This window comes from Scyliorhinus canicula, chromosome 2 (genome assembly GCF_902713615.1).
Source record: "Scyliorhinus canicula chromosome 2, sScyCan1.1, whole genome shotgun sequence".
NCBI lineage: Eukaryota > Metazoa > Chordata > Chondrichthyes > Carcharhiniformes > Scyliorhinidae > Scyliorhinus > Scyliorhinus canicula.
Window position 1 is genome coordinate 225,006,520 of NC_052147.1, and position 19,281 is coordinate 225,025,800.

A 19,281-nucleotide genomic window follows, 5' to 3' on the forward strand; every position below is an offset into this window, starting at 1 on the left:
AGTCGGAATGAAGGAGGACATTTCCTCATTTTTATGGCACAAGCTTCCATAAACCAGGTCAGTTTAAATGTTTCTGATCTGATCTGATCTGATGTTATTACTGGACAAGTCAGATCCCAGGGTGGAATCCGCTTGATGCATACTAACTTTTATTTTATGTTTAGATACTTGGATGGGTAGAGTCACAGGACTGCCAAGGAACTTTTAATAAAAGAATAAAACATTTATTACATAAGACCAACTATAATGCACTATGTTTTCACCCCAGCTCTATCTTCACAGATATATGCAGATTTGTAAGAATAACACAAATTATAATATCCATCTTACACTCTCATGTAGGATTTTTCAAAATGCGGGCCCGTGGGTGGATCCCAGGCGGGTGCCGGAGGGTCAAGTAGCATTTGGTCACACCATTCCCGTGATGGTCCTAATCGCAGGCGAAGCGCCCAATGGCTGCTACCAGCTTTTAAATTGGAAATGGCAGCCATTGACAGCTTTTAAATTAAAATATATTAGGCTGTGTGCAGTCTTCTGGTCAGAAGCGCAGCATTAGGTCAGGCACCCTGCACATACACTTTTGTTTTATAGATTTAGAGTACCTAATTCATTTTTTTCTAATTAAGGGACAATTTAGCATGGCCAATCCACCTATCTGCACATCTTTTGGGTTGTGGGGGCGGAACCCATGCAAACACGGGGAGAATGTGCAAACTCCACACGGACAGTGACCCAGAGCCGGGATCGAACCTGGGACCTTGGCGCCGTGAGGCAGACTGCTAACCACTGCGCCACCGTGCTGCCCTCTGCACGTACACTTGACATCAATGCCCTGTATGTGCTTTTGGTGCATAATAACGGAGGAGAGCTGCTTCCACTGTCTAGCTGCTGGCAAGCATGGTAAAAGGACTGTGAAGGTGAATCATTTCCTTAAAGAGACGGTCAAAGACTCAAATAGGCAGAGTACCAACTGGACAGGATCTAACAACAGGATCTGCTGGAGAAAGCTGCTCAGGCAAGTCCACAGCAGCACAGAGCAGTGTTAATGTTAGCTCTGGACAGAGCTCCAGGGCCTAGGGTTAACAACTGACAAAGAAGAAACGTAACTCGGGAACAAAGCAGTATAAAGATGATTTCTTGAGGTGTGGATTTGTCAATTGTGTCCATGCAAATAAGGATGCAAAGCCCATGTGTGTTATGTACAGGGGAGTACTGGCAAATGAGAGCAGACGTTTCAGATTTTGAAAGAGAAGTGGTGGGTGAAAAGCTCCAAATTAAAAGACTGGGCTGCTGTATCTGACCTGTGATACCACTATAAACACGGCAGAAGTCCATGAGACTGCCAGCAATCTGGATTGGACCCCTCAGGAGTATCCAGCGCTGAAACAAGCATTTGTTTTGCTATTGCCCTTCATGACACCATGTACGAGGTTGGATTTTCGGATTTCATAAAAATGTAGACAGCACAAAGAAACTGGCTAAAGTCTGCACTTGATTTGCACATTACCCTCTCCTCCTTTGAAACTGATTTAAGCTAGATTGTGAGGACCAAGCAGGTTGCACTTTTGCATTAAAGGTAAGTGAATGTGACGTGTGTCATAAACATAGGCCATTTGAGTCCGGAAGGTCGGACTGTTGGCAAAACTGGATATAGGGAAAAAGTTTGAAAAACACTGCTCGAGTGTTCTCGGTAAGTACACAGTCCATGTAAACCAATAAGCAAAATGTGGTCAGACACACTACACTCTCAAACCAATTGACAGGTGCCACCGAAAACAACTTCTGTGGATTTCTCATCAATTCCCCCCAGATGCGTGTCACACTGTGAGCCAACTGGTTCACTGGAACTCTGTCTTCCACATGAAGGTTTGCAATCTCTGCTCTAAAAGAATACGCCTTGGAACCTTCTTCCATACAGTGGTTTCTCTCGGGTGCCTTTGCCAAGGATCCACCTCTGGGATTTCAACCTCTACTTTTGGTATTCTTCTACCCGAGATCACCAATTGCAATCAAGCTTCCACGCAATCTCTCAGCTACCCAGCCATGCCAACAGAACACCGTTATATCACAGGTGGTATTAAGATGTCACCAAACTTTTGATCACCTCAGATATCAGATTTCTCTCAAGCCAACATCCCCGGATCTACAACATGCAGCTCTGTCTTTAACTTAGAGGCTCTCTTTCGGCTCCTGACAACACTGAACAAAACCTTTTTCTCCAGATTCCTGCCCTTTGTTCCTTTGACTTCACTGTCTTCCAGGAACTCACTCCTGTCCCATTCTCTGGTTTCTAAAACTTCCTTTTGTTCTTTAGGGGAATCTGCTCTCTACAGTTCCCTGTCCTGTGTCCAGCTTCTCTTGGTACTGGTTTACAACTGACTCAAATGCTCTTGCTGTCTCATTGTGGCCCTTAGTTGCTGAGAAACATCCTAGTTTTTCTTTAAACCCTGTTTGCTTTAACAACGTAAAATCCTCACTACAATGCAGGCATCTTTTAAGATGATTTAACTGACGTTCTTAACCTTTTCTGAACGCACAAATACAGAAACTCAAATTTAAGCTGACTTAGAGCTATACCTTATGTCTAATACCCGCAAAAACAAATATAAATTACTTAACACTACCTCTATCACCTTACAAAAACCCAGTGAAATTGACAAGCCAGGGAGAAGGTAAGTATCTAAGGTAAGTGGTTATGATTAACGGGGTAGGGGGGATTGTGATTGTGCTTATTAGGAGAGGGGGAGGCCTGTGGGTGGGTGGAAGGCACGGACAGGCATGTGGGGTGGGGTCAGGTCGAGTCAGTGGGAAATCCCATAGGGTATCGGGGAAATACCTTGGTTGAGGGTAGTTGCGCGGGGTGAAGGGAGTCCTGTGGTGGGGGGTCAGAGTGGGGAGGCAGAGCCGTTCGGGGCGGGTGGGGAGCTATGGCTTTATGATAGTTATCCATGCTAAATTGCCCTCAGTGTCCACAAATGGTAGGTGGGATTACTGGATTACGGGGATAGGGTGCAAGAGTGGCTTAAGTAGAGTGCTCCTTCCAAGGGCCGGCGCAGACTCGATGGGCCAAATAGCCTCCTTCTACACTGTAAATTCTATGATAAGTTAGAAGAGGTTTTATTTTTTCTAACCTTCTCTGGGTAACTATTTGTGTAACGCAGTCAGTTTGAGATTGTCCAGAGGAAATGATCACTTCTGGGCAATTGCCATGCTAACCCTTGCCTGTAAAGGTCTGAGAGGGTTCCCCAGCATATCTTTGGCTGCCCTCCAATCCAATGCTGCGGGCCCATATCAAGGGGATTGCGAGAGGGACGGGGGAAGGACAGGGAGAGGGTCAGGGAGAGGGACAGGGAGAGGGACAGGGAGAAGGATAGGGAGAGGGACAGGGAGAAGGACAGGGATAAGGATAGGGGACATGGAGAAGGACAGGGAGATGGTCAGGGAGAGGGACAGGGAGAAGGAAAGGGAGAAGGATAGGGGACATGGAGAGGAGACAGGGAGAGGGGACAGGGAGAGCGAGAGGGACAGGAAGAGGGGACGGGGGAAAGACAGGGAGAGCGGGCAGGAAGAGGGACAGGGAGGGTCTACAGTGAGAGGAGGCAATTAGAGGGACAGGGTGAGGGGCAGGGAGAGCAGTCAGGGGCAGGGACAGATAGAGGGAGAGGGTACTGCAAAGAGATCAGTGAGAAGGGCAGGGAGAGGGGAGAGTGAGAGGGACAGCTAAAGGGTCCCAGGTTCGATTCCCAGCTTGGGTCACTGTCTGTGCAGAATCTGCACGTTCTCCCCATGTCTGTGTGGGTTTCCTCCGGGTGCTTCGGTTTCCTCCCGTAGTCTAAAGATGTGCAGGTTAGGTGGATTGGCCACGCTAAATTGCCCTTATTGTCCAAAAAATGTTAGGAGCGGTTGGGTTAGGGGTTAGGGTGAAAGTGAGGGCTTAAATGGGCCGTTGCAGACTCAATGGGCCGAATGGCCTCCTTGTGCACTGTATGTTCTATGTTCTATGTAATCCTCCCAGATGATTGTCATGTGAGAGTTTTCAAACCCCAGTCCCAAAAACATCTTATTATTATACTTTCCTTCAGTGTTTTTCATTTCGAGATTTTCCAAATGATACTTTTAAACAAAGCTTCCACTCCACTTTGAAAAGCAAATCCAGTCCAAAATTTTACATCACCTCTTTAGGATTTATTTGTCTTGACTGCTGTGCAAACTGTTCATATTTTCTTTAACTCTCAATTCCCAGACTATTTGAATGGCAAAATACATTAGTTTTACATTTGAACGTTGCTGTCTCACTTCAAATCTGGTTACTGCAATTTGTTCTTTCACTCAGAACACTTTGTTTATTCTTCATTGAATTGTTCTGAACAATACCTTAACTGCAGCCATCTTAAATGTTCTTTGTGTCCCAATTCCCTGGTTATCTGAACTGTAACTTGTACTTTGGGAAGCCTGCATCTTGGTAGCTCCCATCCTGTCCAGTCTTTCCGGCCCCAGGTCACTCAGTGACAGTGACTCAGGCTAGGAATCGAACCCAGGTCCCTGGCGCTGTGAAGCAACATTGCTAACCACTGTGCGACTGAAGAAAGTATTCCCTTGACTATCCTGAGCCATCTACCCCTTTCTAGTGTGTCATAAGGGACCATGTTCCTCTTGTACCATTGCTATGGTTTCAAATCCCATTTTCCTTTCTGGTACAGCCCTTTCTAAAGACTTCTTTAGCAATCCCACTGCTGCCCCTGGTCCCTTCAGATTAGGGAAGGAGGGAGAGCAGGCGAGCAATAGTTATTGGGGACTCGATAGTTAGAGGGACAGATAGACGGTTCTGTGGCAGCGAAAAGAGACTCACGGATGGTATGTTGCCTCCTTGGTGCCAGGGTCCGTGACGTCTCGGACCGTGTTTTCAGAATCCTTAAGGGGGAGGGGGAACAGTCACAAGTAGTGGTACACAACGGTACCAAAGACATAGGTAAGAGAAGGAACGGTGATTTATAACAGGAATTTAGGGAGCTAGGGTGGAAGCTGAGAGCCAGGACAAATCATGTTGTCATCTCTGGTTTTTTGCCTGTGCCACGTGCTAGTGAGGTGAGGAACAGGGAGAGAGTGCAGATAAACACGTGGCTGCAGGGATGGTGTAGGAGGGAGGGTTTCAGTTACCTGGATAATTGGAGCACATTCTGGGGAAGGTGGGACCTGTACAGACAGGACGGTTTGCACCTGAACCAGAGGGGCACTAATATCCTGGGAGGGAAATTTGCTACGGCTCTTCGGGGGGTTTAAACTAATTTGTCAGGGGGACGGGAAAACAAGCTTTAGTCCAAAAGCCAGTGTTGAGAGTAGTGAGGTACTGAGGAGAGTAACAAGGTCGCAGAAGTGTACCGGCAGACAGAAAGGTGGGTCGAAGTGTGTCTACTTCAATGCAAGGAGCATCCGGAGTAAGGTAGGTGAACTTGGAACGTGGATTGGTACTTGGGACTATGATGTTGTGGCCATTACAGAGACATGGTTAGATCAGGGACAGGAATGGTTGTTGGATGTTCCGGGGTATAGATGTTTCAGTAAGAGTAGGGAAGGTGGTAAAAGAGGTGGAGGAGTAGCATTGTTAATCAAGAATAGTTTAACAGCTGCAGAAAGGCAGTTCGAAGGGGATCTGCCTACTGAGGTAATATGGGCCAAAGTTAGAAATAGGAGAGGAGCGGGATCAGCAAGGTCAATTCAGAGGTGAAGGATGAATGTGTTGTGGTGTTGGGGCATGGTGGAGTCAAAAAGGGATCCAAGAGAGGACAGAGACTGGAGTTGGGGCCTTGGAGAAGTGAAGTGGGAAAAATGGCATGCTGTCCTGGGTATGGTGTTGGGAATGGTCAGTCGAGATAAGAAAATTAGGGGCCTAAATGGTGGTGTCAGTACTGCCCAAATGTGTGTGTGTCCATCTTGGGGTGTTGGCTCGCAAAGTCCTGACGGGGCTTTGAGTTCACCTGCAACATTTTATTATCCCTACTGAGAGTTATCTTTTACAATGCGCAGAAGGGAAGGTCAGCTGAGCCTACAAGTTCTCAACCAAACCACAGAGTGATGAGTAAAATACCATCAAAGCATGCCAATCCGGATGCATGCCATTCAGCTCTCTAACCAGGCAAGTCTCAGTCCCAGGACATCACTGCAACAGTTCCTCATGGATGTCCGAAGCCCAACTTCATCAATTACCTTCCTTCCATCATAAGGTCAGAACTGGGGATATTCGTGGTTGATGTCAGAATCTTCAGCACGATTCTCGACTCCTCAGATACTGAAGCAGTCCATGATCATATGCAGCAAGAACTGAACAACATTCAGGCTTGGATTGATAAATGATAAATATCATTCGCACTACATGTGGTAGTCGGTATTAGAGGTATTACGGTACCTAGGTTGGAGGTACCTGATACTGTAAGATCATTGGTGAAGCCTGCCTGCTGGATCAGCCCAGTAAGGTGGAGTATAAGAGTCTGTGTTTCCCTAGCTGCTGCATTCTGTACCTGCGCTGCTGGGGGAAACATCTAGTTCAATAAAGCCTTCAATTGTACTACAATCTCGCTTTGGGAGTTATTGATCGTGCATCACTACACAAGTGCCAGGCAATGACCACCTTCAACAAGAGAGAATCTAACCATCTCCCCTTGACGTTCAATGACATGATTTTTGCTGAATCCCTCACTATCAACATCCTGGGGGTTACAACAGACCAGAAAGTGGACTAGGCCATGAATACTGTAACTACAAGAGAACGTCAGTGTCTAGGAATGAAAAAAAATGAAAATCGCTTATTGTCACGAGTAGGCTTCAATTAAGTTACTGTGAAAAGCCCCTAGTCGCCACATTCCGGCGCCTATGTAGCGAATTATGTAGCAAGTAACAAACCTCCTGACTACAAGTCTTGGCATAAGTTAGGAATGTGAAGGAATATTTTCACTTATTCGGATGAGTGTTCCAACAGCACTCAAGAGTTTCACCACTATCCGTAACAAAGCACTCCATCCATAACCTTACAACATTTGCTCCCACAAGCACTGGCAAATAGTGGCAGTAGATTATACATTCTACATCATCTTGCCAAGCCTCATTAGACAGCACCTTCCAAACCCATGACCTCCACTACCTCTAGAAGAACAAGAGCAGCAGACACATGGGAACACCACCATGTCCAAGGTCCTCTCCAAGGAAGACACCATCGAGATTTGGAAACATATCACCATTCCTTTGCTATCACTGGGTCAAAACCTTGGAGTTAACAGCCTACAAATGGAACTGGACTGCAGGGGTTCAATAAGGCAACTCACCATCATTTTCTCAAGGACAATTAGGGATTCGCAACAAATACTACAGTTCTTGTTCATAGCACTCATGCCATGAACTAATGAAAAAAAGAACATTCTAAGTTTGGAAATACCAGGGGTGGGATTCTCCAATAATGGGGCTATGTCCCCGTGCTCCCCTTCCTGGGGGGCTAGGTTGGCGCTGGAGTGGTCGCCGCTGCTCCAGCCGGCACGGCACTGCCGGCATGGGTTCGCACATGCGCGAACGGCCGGCGTGATTCCAGGCAGGTGCGAGGGTTCCCTTCTCCGCGACGGCCCCTAGGCAATATGGCGGAGCCCTTCAGGGGTCCGGCGCAGAGGAACATTAGCGCCCACGGAACCAGCCAGCCTGCCGATCAGTAGGCCCCAATCGCGATCCAGGCCACCGTGGGGCCCCCCCGGGGTCGGATACCCCCGCCACCCCCTCCATGACACCGCCCGCAGACACACCTTTCAGGTCCCGCCGTATGGGACCTGAGTAACCCACGCTGGCGGAACTCAGCCTAACTCGGCGGCCACTCGCCCATTGGGGTCAGGAGAATCGCCGGGAGGGGGGCGCTTTCAGCGGCCCCTGAACGGCGCGACGGGAATCACACGGGCACATAAGAATCAGCGGGGGAGAATCGGGAAGCCGGCGGCGGGGCGCGATTCGCGCGTGCCCAAATAGTCCAAAGATGTGCAGGTTGGGTGGATTGGCCATGATAAATTGCCCTTAGTGTCCAAAATTCTATGATTAACCTAGGACAAACGTTCGGCACAACATCATGGGCCAAAGGGCCTGTTCTGTGCTGTATTTCTCTATCTATCTCTATCTATCTATCTACCCCGGGGATTCTCTGACCCGGCAGGGGGTCGGAGAATCCCGGCCCAGATCTATAATTGTGCAGCATTCATAATCAAAACATACTGTGATGACTATTGAGTTCATGGATCATGTTAATATTTTTAAGGAAATGTTTAGATTTGGAAATATTGTTGTGGTGAAAGTAAGGTATCTAAGATGCTGGGCTATAGAGATTGCCAGAACAGCTATAAGAAAACACCAGTTGAAAACATTACCAATTTTTGTTCAATAGAGTCAGATTAGAAGAGATGGAGCAACGAAACAGCAAGTGGGCTTACTTCCTATAATACTGGAAATATGTCTACACCAGTTACAAACAAGTGCAGTCCAGAAAGTTGCTTTGTTTTAGGAGTTAGAGCTAAGTTAGTTTGAAAGCATGGAGTGATCTTTGAAAGGCGACAATGGGGTGGAACGGTGGCACTGTTGCCTCACAGATACAGGGATCTCGGTTCAATTCCAGCCTTGGGTGACTGTCTGTGTGGACTATACACGTTCTCCCCATGTCTGCTTCGGTTTCCTCTGGGTGCACCAGTTTCTTCCCACAGTCCAAAGATGTGCAGGTTAAATGGGTTAATGGGGATAGGGCAGGGGATGGGCCTAGGTAGGGTGCTCTTTCAGAAGATCATTGCAGACTCGAAAGCTGAATGGCCTCCTTCTGCACGGGTTCTGTGGTTCTATCATGGAGATGGCCGGCGCTTAAGAAGGTTCTCTGGTTTCAATTTATCTGGATATCTGCAGAAGGGGAAGAGGCTCCATACTGATATGGTGCTGCTGTGAGCAGGCAATAGCCCTGGGAGCTATTTAGTGCAGCTGAGGGTTGCAGATTGGGCACTGGCTGGTTAGCAGTTCACAGAGAAGCTCTTGGGTGCTGTTTGCAGGCTCCAGGCAGTCAGGGCTCAGAAGTTCTGAGGAACTGAGAAAGTGGTGCAAGTCACTGGTACCATGCTGGGGAGGGTTAAGGATCAGGCAAGCATTGGAAGTCATTTATAGCTTGGGAGACTGGAGTTCAGAGAAACTGAGGGACTGTTTCAGCTTTAGTGAAGCTAGCAGTCTGAAAAAGAGTTACAATTCTGGCAGTAATTAGAAGCAAGAGCGCCGCATTATAGATTCAGTGGAACACAGTCTCTGAAGGGATTGAACCACTGGGAAGTGAGAAGCCATTGAGCAGTCCAAGGCAGAGCAGCTTTTGAGGGAATTCAGAGGCTAATTCTTCAGTCAAGAGTTGAAATCCCTCATGAGTGAGACAGAGTTTTAGTCAGATTTTGTGACTTAAAGTTGTCACTGACATCTGGGTGTGTTGGTGAGAAATCTGTGGTATTTGTCATGGTCCCCAATGTCATTTAATGCACAGTGTGGTGTGTGTGACCACAGTTAGCCTGTTAATTCATATTTACCTCATGTTAATTATGAATGTTAGAGTATAGGGTAGGTATTGTGCATGGTTTTAGTTTTCTGACTTTGTATAATGTGGGCGACATGGTAGCACAGTTGTTAGCACTGTTGCTTCACAGCGCCAGGTTTCCAGGTTCGATTCCCGGCTTGCGTCACTGTCTGTGCGGAGTCTGCACGTTCTTCCTGTGTCTGCGTGGGTTTAATCCCAGTGCTCACGTTTCCTCCCACAAATCCCGAAAGACGTGCTGTTAGGTAATTTGGATATTCTGAATTCTCCTTCAGGCGCTGGAATGTGGCGACTAGGGGCTTTTCACAGTAACTGCATTGCAGTGTTAATGTAAGCCTACTTGTGACAATAAAGATTATTATTATTATAAAGTTACTTTGTCTGTTTCAAACCATGACATTTTGTGACTTTGTTCTCTTGGTGGGTAACTGGGATCTCAAACTTTGTCTACTTTAAACAAAAAGGTCCTGGTCTCTAACCGGATCATATCAATACATAATATGAATATTCTATACTCTCATCATGAAGTTTGAGTAAACCATAGGAACAATAATGTAGCAAATGAAAGTCAATTTTTCATGCTTAATGAAGTAAAGTGATTCACTGGAGGATCACACACCTAGGAAGGCAGAGAAAGTGACCCATCTGCTTTTACGCACAGATGCAAAACAAGTTGACTAAGAAAAACAACAGGTTTGAGGAACTGAATTGAATTGATTTATTATTGTCACATGTATTAGTATACAGTGAAAAGTATTATTTCTTGCATGCTGTACAAACAATGCATACCGTACATAGGAAAGGAAGGAGTTATAGCAAGGTGCAGAGAAAAGATCAACTTAATACGAGGTAGGTCCATTCAAAAGTCTGATGGCAGTAGGGAAGAAGCTGTTCTTGAGTCAGTTGGTACATGACCTCAAACTTTGGTATCTTTTTCCTGACGGAAGGAGGTGGAAGACAGTATGTCCGGGGTGCGTGGGTTCCTTAGTTATGCTGGCTGCCTTTCTGAGGCAGCGGGAATTATAGATAGAGTCAACGGATGGGAGGCTGGTTTGCGTGATGGACTGGGCTACATTCACGACCTTTTGTGGTTTCCTACGGTCTTGGGCAGAGCAGGCTCCATACCAAACTGTGATACAACCAGAAAGAATGCTTTCTATGTTGCATCTGTAGAAGTTGGTGAGGGTCGTAGATGACATGCCAAATTTCCTTCGTCTTCTGAGAAAGTAGAGTCGTTGGTGGGCTTTCTTAACTATAGTGTCATAAGAACATAAGAACTAGGAGCAGGGGTAGGCCATCTGGCCCCTCGAGCCTGCTCCACCATTCAATGAGATCATGGCTGATCTTTTGTGGACTCAGCTCCACTTTCCAGCCTGAACACCATAACCCTTAATCCTTTTATTCTTCAAAAAACTATCTATCTTTACCTTAAAAACATTTAATGAAGGAGCCTCAACTGCTTCACTGGGCAAGGAATTCACAACCCTTTGGGTGAATGAAGTGAAGCAATTCACTGGAGGATCACACACCTAGGAAGGCAGAGAAAGTGACCCATCTGCTTTTACGCACAGATGCAAAACAAGTTGACTAAGAAAAACAACAGGTTTGAGGAACTGAATTGAATTGATTTATTATTGTCACATGTATTAGTATACAGTGAAAAGTATTGTTTCTTGCATGCTGTACAAACAATGCATACCGTACATAGGGAAGGAAGGAGACACTGCAGGATATGTTAGTTATAGCAGTTATATAATGTTAGTTATAGCAGTTATATAATGTTAGTTATAGGAGTTCCTCCTAAACTCAGTCCTAGGGGGTGGGGGGGGGACCAGGACAGGCTGTTGGTGATCTGTACGCCTAAAAACTTGAAGCTCTCGACCCTTTCTACTTTGTTCCCATTGATGTAGACAGGGGCATGTTCTCCACTATGCTTCCTGAAGTCAATGACAATCTCCTTTGTTTTGTTGACATTGTGATTGGGAGCAGGTTAGAATTCAGCAAAAATGGATCACATGATTGATTAAGAAGGGGAAAATAAAGTACAAGAGTAAGCTTACAGGGAACATATAAACTGACTGTAAATGTTTCTATAGGTACATGAATAGAAATAGATTGGGGAAGACAAATGTAGGTCCTTTACAGTCAGAAACAGGGGAATGTATAATGGGGGATAATGAAATGCCTAAGCAACAAAACACATACTTTGGTTCTGTCTTCACAAATGAGGACAAATCATAAAACAGAAATGTTGGGGAATGCAGGGTTTAGTGAGAGGGAGGAACTGAGCGAGATCAATATTAGTAGAGAAATTGGATAATCCAGGGAACTACAGGCCGGTAAGCCTTACGTCAGTGGTCGGGAAATTAATGGATAGAATTCTTCGAGACAGGATCTACTCCCATTTGGAAGCAAGTGGTCGTATTAGCGAGAGGCAACACGGTTTTGTGAAGGGGAGGTCATGTCTCACTAACTTGATAGAGTTTTTCGAGAAGTTCACAAAGATGATTGATGTGGGTAGGGCAGTGGATGTTGTCTATATGGACTTCAGTAAGGCCTTTGACAAGTTCCCTCATGGCAGACTGGTACAAAAGGTGAAGTCACATGGGATCAGAGGTGAGCTGGCAAGGTGGATACAGAACTGGCTAGGTCATAGAAGGCAGAGAGTAGCAATGGAAGGGTGCTTTTCTGATTTGAGGGCTGTGACTTGTGTTGTTCCGCAGGGATCAGTGCTGGTATCTTTGCTGTCCATATTATATATAAATGATTTGGAGGAAAATGTGACTGGTCTGATTAGCAAGTTTGCGGTCGACACAAAGGTTGGTGGAATAGCGGATAACGATGAGGACTGTCAGAGAATACAGCAGGATTTAGTTTGTTTGGAGACTTGGGCGGCGAGAAAGCAGAGGGAGTTTAATCCGGACAAATGTGAGGTAATGCATTTTGGAAGGTCTAATACAAGTAAGGAGTATATAGTGAATGGTAGAACCCTCAAGAGTATTGACGGTCAGAGAGATCTTGGTGTACAGGTCCACAGGTCATTGAAAGGGGCAACACAGATGGCGAGGGTAGTCAAGAAGACATACGGATGCTTGCCTTCATTGGCCGGGGCATTGAGTATAAGAATTGGCAAGTCATGTTGCAGCTGAATAGAACCTTAATTAAGCCACACTTGGATATAGTGTTGAATTCTGGTCGCCACACTACCAGAAGGATGTGGAGACTTTAGAGAGGGTGCAGAAGAGATTTACCAGATGTTGCCTGGTATGGAGGGCATTAGCTATGAGGAAAGGTTGAATAAATTTGGTTTGTTCTCACTGGAACGGAGAAGGTTGAGGGGCGACCTGATAGAGGTCTACATAATTATGAGGGGCATAGACAGAGTGGATAGTCAGACTTTTTCCCAGGATAGAGGGGTCAATTACTAGGGGGATTAGGTTTAAGGTGCGAGGAGCAAGGTTTAGAGGAGATGTACGAGGTAAGTTTTTTACCCAGAGGGTAGTGGGTGCCCGGAACTCGCTGCCAGAGGAGGTGGTGGAAGCAGGGACGATAGTGACGATTAAGGGGCATTTTGACAAATACATGAATAGGATGCAAATAGAGGGATTTGGACCCCGGAAGTGTGGAAGATTTTAGTTTAGATGGGCAGCATGGTCAGCGCAGGCTTGGAGGGCCGAAGGGCCTGTTCCTGTGCTGTACTTTTCTTTGTTCTTTGTTCTGATGTTGGGGATATTGATGGGATTGACGAATGATAAATCCCCAGGGCCTGATAATCTACATCCCAGAGTACTTAAGGCAGTGGCTCTAGAATTAGTGGTGTATTGGTAGTCACCTTCCACGATTCTATAGACTTTGGAACAGTTCCTGCCGATTGAAGGGTAGCTAATGTAACTCCATTATTTAAAAAGGGAGGTAGAGAATAAACAGGGAATTATAGACCAGTAAACCTGACATCAGTAATGGGGAAAATTCTAGAAACCATTATCAATGATTTTGTAGCAGAGCATTTAGAAAACAGTGGCAGGATCGGACAGAGTCAGCATGGATTTTTGAAGGGAAAATCATGCTTGACAAATCTACTGGAATTCTTCGAGGGTGTAACTAGTACAGATGACCAGGGGTAGCCAGTGGATGTGGTATGTTTGGACTTTCAGAAGGCTTTTTACAAGTCCTGCATAAGAGATTAGTGTGTAAAATTAAAGTATATGGGATTATTGGTAGTGTATTGAGATGGATAGAAAACTGATTGGCAGACAGGAAACAAAGAATAGGAATTAACGGGTCTTTTTCAAATCGGCAGGTAGTGAGGTACCACAGGGGTCAATGCTCGGACCCAGTGGGGTACCACAGGGATCGGTGCTAGGACCACAGCTATTCACAATATATATTAACGATTCAGATGAGGGAACAAAATGTAATATCTCCAAATTTGCAGATAACACCAAGTTGGGTGGGAGGGTGAGCTGTGAGGAGGATGCAGAGATCCTTCAGTGTGATTCAGACAAGTTGAGCAAATGGGAAAATGAATGGCAGATGCAGTATAATTTGGAGAAATGTGCGGTTATCCACTTTAGTAGCAAAAACGAGACAATAGACTATTATCTGAATGGCCATTGATTAGGAGACAGGAATGTGCAACGACACCTGGGTGTCCTTGTACACCAGTCACTGAAGGTAAGCATGCAGGTGCAGCAGGTGGTAAAGAAGGCAAATGGTATGTTGGCCTTCAAAGTGAGAGGATTTGAGTATAGAAGCAGGAATATCTTGTTGCAATTATGCAGGGCCTTGGTGAGGCCATACCTGGAATATTGTGTGAAGTTTTGGTCTTCTTATTTGAGGAAGGATGTTCTTGCTCTAAAAATGGATTCAGCTTTATTATCATCCAGTACACCAACATCCTGGAGCCACCACTGACCAGAAACTCAACTGGGCCAGCCATATAAATGCTGTGGCTCAGTGAGCAAGCTACCTCCTGACTCCCAAAGGCTATCTGTCACCTACAAAACACAAGTCTAGAGTGTAATGAATACTCTGCATTTGCCTGGATGTATTCAACTGCCAGGACACTTAACAGGCTTGATTTTATGCCGACAATGTGGCCCACTTGATCAACAATTCATCCTCCACCTTAGCTTTACACTTCCTTCATCACCAGTATCTCTCAGACCCATGAAGGTAGATGATCAAGGCAGCAGATTCATGGAAACACCATCACCTCTTAAGTTCCACACCATTCCTTTGTTATCAATTGATCACAATTATGGAATTCTCTACCTCGTTGTGGTACCTGCACAACATTGACTAAAGTGGTTCAGGCAATAAGGAATGAAAAATAAACAAATGAATCATAAATGCTGCCTTGCTAACCATGCCCATACGCCATAATCCGAGATGAATTGAAGAAAACTGCCGAGGTCAGGTGTGGACTTCCAATGAAATACACTGTACCTAAGCACAGGGCCCTGACAAATGGTGGTGGGGGGGGCATACTGGCCGGTCAGTCCAGCACCAATCAGATCCTGATAGCTCTACATTTGCTGATAGGCTCATTTACCTATCAGCAGGAAATAGAAAATGACTTCAGACTCTAATTGGTCGAGTATTTTTGCAGCGGGAAAACAGGTCCGAAGTCGTTGAGCTGAGTAAGAGGGAGAGAGCAGCAGTCAAGGCGAAGATCTCCTGTTTTTTTGTGAAAAAAGCAGATTTCTCAAACTCAACCCAGGGCTGAGGACGACAGGCCATTGCCAGGCAGCCCACAACGTGGCAAGGTCATCATGTGAGGTGAGGTGCCGGTCATCGAGGGGAGCAGCGGAGCGACTCCACCCCAAGGCCAGGGCTGGTCAGGCAAAAGCAAAGACAGGCAACCTGGGCCCTCAGAGAGGCAAGGTTGTCAAGGGGAGCAGGGGCGACTCAACCCCACATCCAGGACCGAGGAAGTCGGGGCAGGTGAGGCCATACCCAGGCAGCCAGCAACAAAGCGAGATCATTGAGTGTAGTGAAGTATGAGGTGTTGGTTGTCGAGGGGAACTGTGATCCACGGCCAAGGATGAGGAGGGCTGGGCAGTGGAGGCCATAGCCAGGTAGCCTAAGCCAGCAACAATGCAAGGTCGTTGAGGAGAATAGTGGCGACTCGACCCCCAGGTCTAAGGAGGGCAAAAAAAACTCCTTTTTCAGAAAATTCATATTCATTAAAATCAAGAAGGATCAGTTAATATGAAGCGCCACTCTTAATTTGGCACTCAACAACGCAGAAAATTGAAGGCGAGGCAAGAGGGTGAAACTAGGCAAAAGACAGTTTGTAATTTACTTCAAGAAGTTAGAACTATTGAACAGGGCACAACTATAAATTCATCCTCATCCACCAAATGTATGGGTGAATTATCTGATGACTCAGACTTTCTGATTTCAGGAGAAATTACATTGCCTGAAAATATTGAATTAGAAGTGGAATCTGAAATGGCAATGGAAAACAAGATACTTCTTCTACTGAAGTGATGAAAGACATTTCCTTAAGGCCAAAATATGCTCCACTGGATATGATAGAACATTTCATGCCAATTAAACCAAAAAACATAGGTAATATGGACAATTTGAGAAAAGAGTTTAAGGTTGTAGGCCAAACGCAGGTTAGAAGTCTTCATAAGTCCCATATTCTGAGGGCAAAGAGAAATGGGATAACGGAAATTAAAAATTGGTTACTTTTTTTGGAAAACTCTAAGGCAGTCTACTGTTTGTTTGCTAATTATTCCCTTACCCAAGTCAAGGGAAACAAGAATTTATCGATAGATAGTCTAACTGGAGAAATGTTGGAAGAGACATTGCTGTTCATGAAACTGCCAAAGCTCATATTAATGCCATTTGTACATTCGTTCAAATATGTAAATTATCTTGAAGAATTGATTCTGCGATTTCAGCTCAGTTTGAAAAGGAGTGTTCTTATAAAAGGAAAGTGCTGAGATGTGTTGCTGCCAGTCAAACTGCTGTCTTCTTTAGGACTACCTTCTTCAGCACGGTAGCACAAGTGATTAGCACTGTGGCTTCACAGCGCCAGGGTCCCAGGTTTGATTCCCTGCTGGGTCACTGTCTGTGCAGAGTCTGCATGTTCTCCCCGTTTCTGCGTGGGTTTCCTCCGGGTGCTCCGGTTTCCTCCCACAGTTCAAAGATGTGCAGATTAGGTGGATTGGCCATGTAAATTACCCTTAGTGACCAAAAAAAAGGTTAGGAGGGGTTAGTGGGTTACCGGGATAGGGTGGGTGAGGGCTTAAGTGGGTCGGTGCAGACTCGATGGGCCGAATGGCCTCCTTCTGCACTGTATGTTCTTTGTTTTATGTGCCTCTAAGAGGACATGATGTGTCATCATTGTCAACTCAAAGAGGCTATTTTTTAGCCTGCCCTGAACATCTTAGTGAATTTGATGAGCTTTTCAAAGATCATTTGAAAAGTTATCATTATTGTGGCTCAGGGAAGACCAGATTTTTAACCTACAATGCCTTTATCACTATAATGGCAGAGCAGCTCAGGAACCAATTCACCAACTAAGTAAAAGATGCCAAATGCTTTTCCATAATAGTTGATTCATCACCAGATGTGAGTCACCTGGACCAATTCACATTATTTGAGAAGTACGAAGAGGAAGAAACATTTGACAAGTTAAGCAATACTGATGATTGAAAGTGAGTCTTTACAAGGTTTTTACTCACAATTATATAATTTGTGATTTTGTGAAGAGTATAGAAAAAAGCTATCTAAACTGCCATGCCGACAAGGGATGAAGAAAGAAATTCTTAAAAATCTGTGTGTTCCAAATCAAAGTCTCTTGTTTAAATTCTGTTGTTTAAAATGGACCATTGCTGGTCTGATATAATGGCTATAGCTCGTCGCATGCTGATAATTCAAACCACCTTCACTCTCATGACTGGCCTTCAGAAAGTCTCATCGAGGACAAAGAATGAATCCTGTCAGATAGAGCCACTGATATTGGACTTGGGCTCACTGGACTCCACTCAAGTGAACTTATGGCAATAACATCTTTGATTTTGTGAGAGAAAGTAAGGAAGTTAACTTCTGAAACGGAATGAAACTTTGAAATATACTGAATGGCAGCACATGCATTGGTTGATTGGAGCATTTGCTCCTGCACTGGGCTGGCTGATTCTATCCTGCACTGGGCCTGTGCTACAGTGATGTAGTCAGCTGATTATTCCATCTTGTTGCTCATCAACAAGTTCCATGTTTGCTCGCATCTAGACACGCATATTGCAATGTTGACCATTTGGATTTCAATTCTGCAATTGCTCATACAGGTCTGTTTATACAAGTTAAAAAGCAGTGAAGCAGCGATCAATTTGAGTATTTCTGTGGCTTGGGCCTTCGCATTCTGCAAAGAGAGGGTGAGCGGGGTGGGAGGGGCACCATTTCATTGGCAGAGGGTCGTGATGCCACTGTAGGAGAGGGGTGCCCCCCAAGAACGCAGGTGAGCAGAGGAGCTGCCACAAAGTGTAAGCTCATCTATACCCAAGGTACACCATGGCTAACCCCGCTCCAGTTCAGCAACAACCATTGGTGGAATTTGACATTTGACTGTAGTGACATCACATGGTTTACTGACAGGTCGCTTCGAAATAAGAAACGAAATGAGTATCAATACGACTTTTAAAATAAAAATTAACACCTAACATAGATTTGTTAGGAAAGGCATTCAGTTCTAAAAGTGCGCATGATCCCGGAAAAAATGATTACTCACATTCTGCACGTCATCCTGGGTCAAAATCTCCTTGAAATAACAATGCATAGAAACTTCATTTGGCGTCAGCTTATCAATCAAACTCGGGGACAAGATATCGATGAGTTTCACCTCCAGGTCATTCTGAGCTTCCAGTGTCGGGGAGATCCCGTTGTCACAGTCGAGATTGACATAATCAGCAGCGTGGGGGCAGCCCCCCTGCCTCAGGGCAGTAACAAACTCTCCGAACCAGCCCCTTTCCCGGGGCTTGGTTCGGATTTTGGTGAGCAGAAGGTGGGCAGCAGCCTGATTGCCCATTTGCACTTTCCTGGCCCGGATCTCCTCGATGTCCGCCTCTTCCATGAACTTGATAAAGTCCAGCACAGGCTCAACGAGGATGATCGCGGTCAGACGGTTTCGCAGGCACTCGATCAGAGACAGGCGCTGCTCGTCTAGGTCGGGGTCGCTGCAGCTCATGTTGACGGTGAATCGGCACAGCTGCCCGGCCCGGTGGGGTGGGGAGTCTCAGTGGTTCAGACCTACAGCTTTGAGCAGCGACGTGTTATGGATCACGCAGAGAAGGAGCCGCAGGATTGAGCTCTGCTTCCCCTCCGCTCTCGGCTTTAAATCCGCGCATCAGTTTCAGTTTCGATTCCAGAGTGTAACGCAATGAAACCCAGGTGACGTGGCCACTGGGGACTTTCACAAGGCTAGCAACATACAGGGCAAAAACTGGGTAAACATTGCAGCAGTACAGCCCCGATTTCTCTTTCTCTTTAGCACATCAGCGCAACACGATAGATCCCCTTTTCCAAATGGGACGTATACTTTCCAATCCATTTCGTAATAAAAGCGCAGCATTCCCCAGTTTTCAATGTGCATCTCTGACATTTTTCCATAGCCCCGCCCCAGTGTGCAAAATAAAAATGCACACATAATAATATAGAATTAAACTTACTTTATATATTTGATTTTATTCCTCTGC

The 19,281-nt window shown here is 45.6% G+C and overlaps 1 protein-coding gene across 1 annotated transcript in view; it reads right to left on the bottom strand.

Annotated features, from left to right (window-relative positions):
* Positions 1–18,956, bottom strand: part of ifih1 (interferon induced with helicase C domain 1) — a 172,920-nt gene extending 153,964 nt beyond the window's left edge. The window contains exon 1 of the mRNA XM_038789675.1: positions 18,318–18,956. Coding sequence (XP_038645603.1) covers positions 18,318–18,773 — 456 coding nt within the window. The 5' untranslated portion in view covers positions 18,774–18,956. The remainder of the gene's footprint in view (positions 1–18,317) is intronic.
* Positions 18,957–19,281: the final 325 nt, after the last annotated feature.